This window comes from Indicator indicator, chromosome 31 (assembly GCF_027791375.1).
Source record: "Indicator indicator isolate 239-I01 chromosome 31, UM_Iind_1.1, whole genome shotgun sequence".
NCBI classification, from domain to species: Eukaryota; Metazoa; Chordata; class Aves; order Piciformes; family Indicatoridae; genus Indicator; species Indicator indicator.
In genome coordinates, this window is record NC_072040.1 from 6055430 (window position 1) to 6066596 (window position 11167).

Sequence of the window (11167 nt, forward strand, 5' to 3'; positions counted from 1 at the left end):
ATGTAAATAAAAAGTAACTTCAGTTAATGAATTTGCATTACTTTAAATGCATATCAAAAGCATAATAATATATGTAGCTAAATTTCAGAGATAAATTCTCAGGAGCTAGAACCTAACATCACCCTCTCGGCATCCATTTGACCAAGGATTTTCATCTCATTAGAGGTTTCCAGTTCCTATAGCAAAAGTTTGTCAGGTTGAAAAAAAAATATAAAAGGAGGAGGAGAAAGAGAGAGAAGAGGAGAAAGAGAGAGAAGAGGAGAAAGAGAGAGAAGAGGAGAAAGAGAGAGAAGAGGAGAAAGAGAGAGAAGAGGAGAAAGAAGAGTGCAGAGAGCAACCGGGGGAGTGGAAATTGAACGAACATTGACAAAAACTTAACCTCTGTGACTCTTTGAGCCATAGCAATCGCTACATATAATTAGGACTTTAGGTGGATGTGAATGAATATCACAGCTGTTTACTTCATAATCTCTTTGGTTTTGAATTCAAATCCAACATCAATGAATTTACTTTTTTTATTTTGATAAGCACTTCTCATCTCTATGGATTTCAGCATTAGGTGACATTGAAAAAGAGCTTCCTCCAGTTTAAATAAATCTCAAATAACTTTCCTGTTTGGAGGCTGAACTAAATGCTATGAGCGTGAGCAAGTTAAACATAAGAGGACGTAGTATTTCAATGATATTGTACCAAAAAAAGGCTTGTTCTCAATTGAGGAATGTTTTGGCCAATAAATCATCATCCTTACTCTTGACAAGTCATCCTCCTGTAAAATATATAATAAATGTTGTGGATGCTTTAAGATCCAAAAAGAAATTAAAGGACATCCATTTTCAGAATTAGTCATAAAGTCTCCATATAATATTTTAATGCCTAGCAGTTGATGTTTCTCAAGATTAATGTCCAAGCTTTGTTGGAAAAATACAGAATAAAAATCAGTCCTTACATGAGAGACTTACAATCTGCACACATGTATCTCAGAAGGTCTGAGCTGAGCCTCTTAATCACTGGAGCTCTCTTGTAATGGTGTGGAGGTGTTTAAAAAGTTTCCACCTGAAAGCTGTCCCCTCCAGATAACACTTCAGTTATACTCACAGTATGGTGACAAACAAAAACAACTCCCCCACTGAATACGTTAAGCAATAATAGCAAAAGATTAATGTAGGACAAAAATTATGACAGCCTGGAAAAGTAGTGAAAGCAACAATCTGTTTGCTTAATGCATTTCAGCTTGTCATTCTTTTGCCACAAAATTATAAAGAAATACAAAACAACTAATTCTTCACCTAGAAAAATACATTTCTGAAAAGCAGAGAGTGAGAACAGCAAGGCTGTTTTTTCCTCCAAAACTGATTGTGTATTTTGCAGGCAGCAATTTTACTGTAACAGAATGTGAAGGCAGTCCTACATACAAATTACAGTTAACTTGCTTTTTACATTCAAATCTTCACTCAGTCTGCTACTGCCATGAAAGAATTGTCTAGCCACTACCATGTTCTGTCAGTGTGATTCAGTGCTAGGTTTCACCTGAGCATAAACATACCATGAGAGCCTGAGCTGGAGTCACTAATTAACCTGGTTAAAATATGATGGGAAAATACCTATTCAAAAGAACTTATTTCATTGCATGTTTCACCCCAGCATCATCTTTTAACTTCAACATTATTATGAGACAATGAAACTTACAATTTAGAGATTCTTAGATAGATTATATCCAAATCAGGTTCATTGTAAGAACCTATTGAAGGTTACAACATTTAATTGAAAATTTAAAGTGGGTTTTTTTGAGATGAAGAAGTTACTTTATATATAATCTGACAATAGAATTAAACACACACAAAAATGCACAGTACATGCCAAAGAGAGGATTGAAAATACTTTTAAATTATTTTTTACTATAAATGTGAATTTCTGTGTTTCATTTGTGAATAGGTGTAATGGGTAGAACTCTTTAAACCTTCTATAATTTGAGATGTCAAGGAATATATGCATCAAATTCTGTTTTCAGGTGAACTGAGATAAAGCATGTGGTGTAGGGTCCAAGATTTCAAGCCCTCCACCATTTTATGCCACCCCAAAATTGCATCATTGCCTTTTACCTTCTCATTTGGCTTACTTAGCAATAGTTTCTACGTCTTCACACAATGTGAAATAAGTAAACTTCACAGTGAGAAACATTTTCTAAGAGCCTGGCTTTGAGCTTTGACTCACAGAAGCAAAAAGCATAGCTCCAGCTGTTTCTGCTTATTGATCCACTCCTATTGTGCTAAAATACTTCTTGAAGTCAGTGGAGCTGGGGATTAAACAAAATAATACAACCTCCTTGGAAATAACTGTCAAAATCCTTGAAGAGGAGGTAGAATCAGCACTTTAAAACTTTTTTGCTTGTTGAGTCATGCATTCCTGACTAACCTTTGAACTGCTGTTCACAGAGAAGCTGGGCAGCAATGAGGAAGACCTTTAAAGGTGAAAGTGATCAACCATTGAAAATTTTACAAGAGTTTTCCAGACACTGACTACTTCAGAACAAGATGGTTTTTTCACTTGTTGCAATACCAGCAATCAAAAAACACCAAAACAAAAACAAAGAAACAAAAGAACCCCAAACCAACACCACCACAAAAAAACCCAAACAAAAAAAAAACCCAAAACAACAAAATGAAACAACTAACAAAACAACAAAAAACAAAACAAAACCAAACCCACAAACCCCCAAAACAATCAAAACACAAAACAACCCAAAAGCTGAATAATGTCTTTTTTAAAAGTTATTCCCACTACTGATGCATTTCTCCTGACCATCCTGGTCTCAGCTGGTCCAGATGATCCCAGTCGAGTGACTGATGTCCAGCCAGTCCTATCAGACCTCTCCTATTATAGTAGAAGCTGTACCTCAGCACACCTCACAAGCTGACAGAACAGTGTTAACTTGCACTCAGTACTTCTACTTAAATTACACTGTTCAGGTGAGATTATGGGTTTTGCCTTACAGGTAGAAGTGAAAGTTTATTTTATTGAAGCTAAAGTTAACAAAATTTTAATGAGATGTAGTGGCTGGCAGAGCTAAGAAAAGCAAGAAGTTTGAGTGCATAAGCCCCCTTTTTCCTGCTATTAGTTGATCCACTAGTATGTCTCTGTCCAGATCATGTCCTATCAGCTTTTACACTTTTACAAGTCTGTTTTTGAGCAAAAGTCAATAGAATGTCTCTGAACATACCATTGAGTACTGAGACTGGGAACTGAATCTGCTCTTTTGGTATTGGTCAGAGAAACTGATTCCTCTCTCTACAGTTTGAGAGACATCAAAGTGGTGTAAAAAAAATGGGGAAAAAAAGAGATGTTTTTTGCCAACTTCCTCCCAATATACTGAACAGATTCTCTTCCCTATTAGTGATAGCCTCTTTCTATTACAAAGAGCAATCTTCCAGTGATTACATACGGTACACTGCACATCTGCTACTGCCAGAAGAGCTTCAAATGGTACATGACAGAGTGCATGAGAAAATGACAGAATCCTTCCATCACTGAAAAGTCAGCCAAGGCTTCAAAATTTTCACAATCCACAATCACCATCTCTAAGTGCAATAAACTGAGAAACGTTTTGCAAACAACATTAATCCTGGTAGGAATGGCTGAATGAACCCTGTTGGGGTTTTCCTTTGCAGAAGAGTTGAGAAGCAACAATAACAGAGGTCCTCCTTTGGACAAGAAACAATGCATGATTAGTTAAGATCATTAGTGGAAAAAAAAAATGAAGAGGGATTTGGACATACTTTAAAACCTCAGAATGCTATAATATCACAAACATATATTTCCTTTCCAAAGAATCTACAAAGGAAAACTAAAGCACATTGTTTGAAGGAGGCTTAATCACTGCATATATTATAAAAAAAAAAAAAATACTTACTGCTAAGGACTTGAGTTTGATTTGCTGATCAATTCACTGTTCAGTCTTGTATTGAAAGACCTTGTTCTCAGACAGGTTCATTTATCATCCTTGCTCCTGCAGTAAAGGCCAGTATTCCCCCCAAAATCCCATTTCATAGCAATAGTAGAGTCTTTACACTTAATCCTTACTATTGTCCATCAGCAATATGAACCGTTGCTTACCTCATATAAAGGTGAGAAAATCCTAGGAAATAACTGCAACTTTATGGTATTTCTCCCAAGCTACAACAGATTGGGAAAGAACCACCTCATAGTAATGAGGTTTAATTCTCTCTAAATATGGTCAGCAGGAAGACTTCATCCTTCTTGAACCCATCCTTCTTGAACTTGTATTGTTAGGATCAGTAGATGTAGACTTTCCTTGTGGGAAAGAAAGGGAATCAAATATGACTGCTGTTATGCTCATTTTAGGAAATAAAGTATTTTTGAATTCCATCTCTCCATTCCTAACTTAGTGACATTTGGATTTTAGTACTTATATTCTGACATAAACCTGTTTCTGATACTTTTGAGACTGGTAGCAATGCACTGATTAACTTCATTAAAATAAATCTCTGATTATGGCCCTTCTAACAGATAAAACCATTTTTCTACTACAATTTATCTTTGATCAAACATTTGTATCTGTCTTACACAGATAGGTATGAAAATCAAATTTTCTTGTTTTTCTTATTCTGGGATGCATTCAAGCTATACAATATAGTTTCTCCTTCATATTGCTCTCAGATTCTTCTAAAATAATTTTAATTTTGGCTTCTTCCCCCCCACAAAATTACTTTATATTGACATTTAATCCAAGAAAATTGACATTTCCTTGTTATCATGATGTAATAAAATGCAGCCCTTTGATAGGAACCACTTTACTGCCCCATTTACCTGTATCCTCAGGAGTTTTGTCATAGCAACATTAGATGTTATTTAATAGAGTTGATTCATTGCAGGGTAATTCTTGGAAATACTGTCACAAATAACTATCAGCTGGCAGTGCTGCTACTGCAACACTGAAAAAGATGGGGCTTGCATGAGGGTGCCTCTTCAAGGCACTCTTCTACCACCATGATGCCATTACAAAAAGTAGTTCATACACCCGAAGGAAAGCAAACAACATGCAGCATCCTCTTGCCCTTCCACTTTTTGAGGAGGTGAAGGGCTTTTTTCCTGGGTCTCCTGGCATGTTCTATATCCTATGTTGACTATGGAACAAGAGAAACAGCTTAATCTCAGTGAGCAACATAGAAGCTTGTCACTCTACTTTTCTAGTGTTTCTGATACCTCTCATCTACAACAAGAACTCGAGCATTCCTTCCTTCAAGTGACTCCAAGCACCTTAAGAGACATAACCACCTTCTTGCAACTAGCAAGTCTGCCTTTTTATCTTCCTTTACAGCATATTATAGAAAAAGGTGTTTAACAAATTCCCATCATTCCTTTTCACTTTGTATCAGTGACTGAAGGAAGAATGTTAACACAGACTTCTGTGGGGATTTTACCCCACCCCCCCCAAAAAAAAACCCCACCCCCCCACCAGCTACACCACAAGCTAAACTGAGTACCAGTTTGTTATTGAAGGCCAAAAATGAGTCTGACAAAATACTGATTGAATCTTTATTATTTTAAAAAAAGCTTAGTATAAAACAGTCAGTTCTGTACACTTAGAGAAAGGACAAAGATGAAACTACACAACAACAGTAAGATGTGACAAGTCAATTTAAGATTCCTGAAACTTTTAATAACTGTTCTTTTCAGTTGTCATGTACCATGTTTTTGTCTCCTCCAAAACTGTTATTTTCCTGAAGGACTCACTTGATACAGTTTGGATTTATGCATAACCATGGCAACCATTAACTTACAATGAGAAATTTTTGCTACATTGTTTGATCTTGTTAGCTCTCCCGGTGATGGGCAAAGGTCAGGTAGGTTTAATGACAGCATATGAAGAAGTTGCTTAGATAATTTACAGAAATTATATTATCTAGCCAAATACTTGGTATTTCCTATGGCCTCCGACACATTTCAGTTACACCCAGTAGAAAAAAACCAAACCACTGATGTACTGATCTGCTGAAGCTATGTTACACTGTCTTTCAAGAGCATGAATCATAAAAAAGGTAGATTTAGTTAATGACATTAATATGATTATTTTGAATTGAACACTGCCAGATCTAGGACATCACTGACACACAACAGTGAATGTTGAAAGGATTAGTCACTTAAGAATAAGTAGCTCTTTAAGCAGCAGCACAGCAGGTGAGAGTAATTTAAAACAGAGCTAGGAGTATCAACTCTGATTAAGGTTGCTCTTCTGTTTGGAAGATGTCAGAGCCCATTACAATTACTGGTTCCTTGTATATCTCTTCTACCCTCAAATACCAACATGCATAGACTCAAAAATTGTAGCTGGGTGTTTGAGGTTGGGATCCATACACCCTGCTCAAACAAAGGGACCAAACTAATTACTGTTTCTTTGTAAAAGCAAAGCTATTAAGAAGCATTCTTGTAAGATCACTTCCTGCAACTCATACATAAATACTTAAGAGAAAACATGTACCACACAGCAGCCCTGCTCTGGAGTACACCTCTGAAACCTGTTTACATCAGCACAATTGGTGATATCTTAAGGGTAGAACTTAACAGTATCATCTACAGCAAAGTCATTTAGTATGCATACTTCTAAATCTACAACATTTTACTTTTACTGTACTATCCAAGTCATCAGGATATTTAAACTGTGGTACCTTCCATTAGAGAGATCTCAAATTACAGCAACTCTGTAATGAACAAGGTAGGTCATGGACATGTCCCTTAAGCAACATCATTTAAGCTACTGACAAATGTTTTGAAAATACACTCTTCCACTCTTCCCACAGGTTTTGTTTTCTTCTTGTGGCTGAACCCAGACATTAGGAAGATCCCAAGCCTCTTGGAAAAACAAGCCTGTATGTAGTATCTCAGTCAGTGAAGCCAGAGCGGTGTCCTCTTCAACTGTTGGTACTGTAGAAAGAGACACAAACCCACGTTGAGTAGAATTATCATTAAACATCTTTGAGGAAAACATATAGGCCCAAGTATTTTTGAATGCATTCAGATCAACTTGGTATCAAAGTGTGTAAACTGCATAAATAGGTGTCCAAGTGCTACAGGCAGAGGATGAAATAAGTATTACTATAAATGCAGAGCAGTAAGGAGTCACTACCATCTGCTTTATGTGAAATAGCACAAGTTCATTTATTAAGAAGAAGAGATGGGAAATTTCTGTACTTGCAGTATTTTAAGTCATCAAAATAGCACTGCATACCCCAGGTTGTTACAGCTGATTGTGGGTTGTTTAGTATCACTTGAACCAACAGTAAACTGGAATGACTAAGTCATCCCCATCACTGAAAACAGGACTCACCTGCTTGCTGATAGTGTTTTTCTGCCAACAGTTGGTGGAGATGGCTCACTATGAAAAAAGCTTTTTATCCACCAATATTTATCAATTATGTCAGGTAACCCTGCCAAAAGAGAAAACCCCACACCATTAGGCCCTGGCTGAATAACAGGCAAAACCAGAAGACTATTTGAAAGAAGGGAACAATACCATGAAACGCTTTATCCTGCTCTGTAGCATTCACAGCATCCGAACAGCAGGAGGAGCTGGAAGAAGCACTGGATTCCGAGTTCTGCCTTGCTGTTCACGGAAAACAGACACAGATAGTGAAAGTAAATAAAGAGTCTGCATTCAAGAGAGTACACTATTTCTATGCCAATTACTTTTCAGACATTCTGCTATCTTGGAGGAAAGAATCCAAAAGAGAAGTTTCCCTAGCTTCAGACTTCTGTATTAAATTCATTGCTCTACTACATTTTTTTTGTGTGTGTGTGTGTAAGCTGATCTCAGTTTACTTAGTTCTCACTTAAAAAGATGCCGAGAGCAATCTGCACAACTTTCAGTGAATTCAGTGACAAACCATATATTATACACCTTGCTATCAAAACCAAGTCCAAACCAACCTAATTTCCACGCCTTCTACTGTGATACAGCTAAACACTACACTCACACCACAGCACCCATCCTGCACAGAGAGATCCTAATACACCAGACGTACTCTCAGACCAGTGACTGTGTCACATACTTAGAGACAAAAACGGGAATTCATTCTGTGTTCTGCCTACGCCTGAAAAGTAAACATGAAGTGCAGCTAGAAGTCAGAGTTTGCTGGAGTAACACTTTTTCTATGTTTTAAAATTTTAAAAACCCAACACTTCTAAATAAGAAAAAAAAAAAAAAAAAAAAAAAAAAAAGTCGATTAATAACCAGAAGCAGATGCTCAAGAATACTGAAGAACCTTGACAGACTGAAAACTCTTCAAGCAGTTAAAAACTAACAGGCAAAGATGCTATTTTGCTTCCAGCTCATCCAGACACCACCTGAAACACTTTCCGACCTTTGCTGAGCAGTGACGATGCAGACGCCTCCTCGGGAGGGGTTCGAGGGGCTCAGCCTTCCTCCTTTAGAGGAGGTCCCTCTCACCCGGGAGAAGACTAGGGAAAAAGGCAGCTCCCGCCCAGGACTTACTTCTGTAGTACTGGTTCTTGGCCAGGAGACAGCCGGCGGAGGGTACCGAGGCCATGACTTAGCGCGATGAGTTAATCACCTCTCTCCGGGAGGAGCCTGCGGAGCAAGGTCGTTCTTTAGTCGGCTGGAGCCGGGCCCGGCGGAGGGAAGCACAGCAGCCTGCAAGCCCCGGACCGGGTCGCCCAAGGAAAGCTGCCGTCAGGAGCAAACAAGACTACCGCACTCCCTTCCGCAACCAATGTCTCAGCTGCCCCCGGCCGCCCCTATATGGGCCGCGGCGGCGATAGGCGGCCCGCCCCGGGGGCGGTGGGGCGGGACGGGAGGGAGCCAGCCCCCGGCTCTGAGCCGCCCAGGACCGGCCCGGGACAGCCGGCGGCGGCTTGTAAGTCGCGTCTCCGGTCACCGGTGGTCCTTGTGAGCGCTTTCCTAGAGAACATTACGCGGGGACTAATAGCTGCTGCGTTAAGTGTTCTCCCCTCTGTGAGGAAGGGGAAGAAAGGGAAGGTAAAGCAGGCAGCAGGTAGTTTCACTTTAAACATAAGGAAAAACTTAATTACTTTCAGGGTGGTGGAGCACTGGAACACGCTGCCCAGAGACGTTGTGGAATCTCCTTTGGAGACTGAAAACATGCCTGGACATTGCGATCCAGGGCAGGCTGCTGTGGGTGACCCTGCTTTAAGCGGGGGAGTTGGAATGGATGATCTCCAGAGCTGCCTTTTATTCCCCACCGTTCTGTTAGTCTGTACCTGTTTCATCAGAGATCATTTTGGTTATAAATATGCACGTTAATGTGCACACACACTAGAGAAAGTGAAGTCAAAAGAATATTCTCCACTCTCATGGTAATAACTGAAACCCATGAAAAGCCTGGGTAAAGTTAAAACTAAGTCCCAATTCGATCACAGAGTAGGGTTTTTTCTTCCCATAGATAAATGCACAACTCGATTGATTGATATAATTAATCCTACCTATCTCATGGCAAAACCTGCCCTACAGTGCATTTCCTCACCTTTCAGAACTGGCAACAGGAACAAACAACAGTTTTAACTTCACAAGTTGAGTTCATACCTGTGCTTTGTGCTAAAAGACACAGGGGCCCCAGTACCTAATCCTCAATTTTATAAACATGCATTTACAGAAGGAACATTTTCACCCTTTTGACTGACTAATGCTGTGACCTCAACAACAGTGTTCATTTGACATTTGTGTACACTAGTTACATCATCCCGTGGATCAGGGTTACATATCAAAAGTATAACTTAAATTTGAAAATTAAATCATTGCAACCCATTAAACGAATAAATCTATCTAATACTGCCAGGATTACCTGGTATAACCCTTCCTTAGACACTAAAACTAAAATATCTCAGGCACAACAACAAATACAAAAGAAAAAGTCAATATTGAACTTTACCTTGAATCTAGACTGTTAATTATTCACCAGATAAGGTTTATCTAATAAATTTAACTACTCTTTTGGTTCTTGGAACATTTGTAAGCATGAAGCCAATCTTTTGAGGGACTTGTTTTGAATGTTTTGTTCCTAGCACCTTTGTGATAATTCTTTACCTTGTTATTTAACCTTGTGAAAGAGTTGTGTGGCATTAAAGTTTTATGGTGCCCGCTTCATGGCTGTGTCCTTTGAATGGTTGTGTGGGTGCTGTAAGATGTGGACAGTTTCAGTGAAAGCATCTTTCCACGTGTATATGCAGAAAGGTACTTTTGTGGCACATGAGGGTAGAATATTACCTCTTCCTAAGCTTCTGAAAAACAGATTTTGCACATTTTCATTACCCAGTCTTCTGCCCATCCACACTTAGCATTTCAATCAAATTTTGTACACAAAGTATAATTTGACAGCATGACTCTCCATGAGCTTCCCTGGGAGGTATTTTGTAATGGGTGTATTAACATTTTCAGAGAACTTTCAGAAATGTTTCTTTCATGCATGTTTCAGTAACTAATTATTCACTATCTCAACAAATTGTTTTGCAGACTTGTTCTGTCATATTTTGAAAGGAGTTTGTACAAAGAGGTTTGCATTAAACAAATTAAGTAGCTCCATTGTGTAAAGTAACAAACCTTTGCTATGCAAAAATTAGTTATCAAAACCTGTTTGGTTTGTTAGTTCCTTCAAGGACCAGTGCCATCACTTATCTTTTTAATTAATTTGGTTTACTCTTCAAATATTCCTCCAAGGCAGACAGCTCAGCAGGAATTCAGGGCTCATCTATCAAAACCATGGAGATTTGGGGAATTGATGAAGAATTAAATGGCAGTGTGCAAGGTGGCAGAGGACTGGAGATTTATACAGTATGTAGCCTGCAAAAGAGACACAGGGCTGTAGAGCTGCTGGGGAGAGCCTGAACACAGAAGGGACAGAACAAGCTTTTCTTTTCACCACTGCAGGGTGAAAATTGTGATTTGCAGATTGTCAGCTGAAAAGGAGTGGAAGATTTGTTGCTGTTGATTAAAAGTTACCATTTACAATGCTGATAATGGTTCTGATTGAATGATTATTTGTTGACATACAAAATGAGTCACAGTCATTCGTTCTTTCCATGTGAAATAGATGTTCATGTGGTACTGTAGATAAAATTCACCTGTACTACTGATATTAACTGGATCCATTTTGACAGTCTGAGCACATAACTGATGACT

General features: G+C 38.6%; 1 protein-coding gene across 1 annotated transcript; it reads right to left on the minus strand.

Annotated features, from left to right (window-relative positions):
* Positions 1-6416: 6416 nt before the first annotated feature.
* On the minus strand, positions 6417-8633 carry PPDPFL (pancreatic progenitor cell differentiation and proliferation factor like). The gene is made up of 4 exons (XM_054394724.1): positions 8507-8633; positions 7529-7618; positions 7343-7442; positions 6417-6939 (listed from the first exon to the last, which is right to left on the minus strand). The coding sequence occupies exons 1-4, from the start codon at positions 8559-8561 to the stop codon at positions 6927-6929; spliced, it is 258 nt and encodes an 85-aa protein (XP_054250699.1). The 5' UTR covers positions 8562-8633; the 3' UTR covers positions 6417-6926.
* Positions 8634-11167: the final 2534 nt, after the last annotated feature.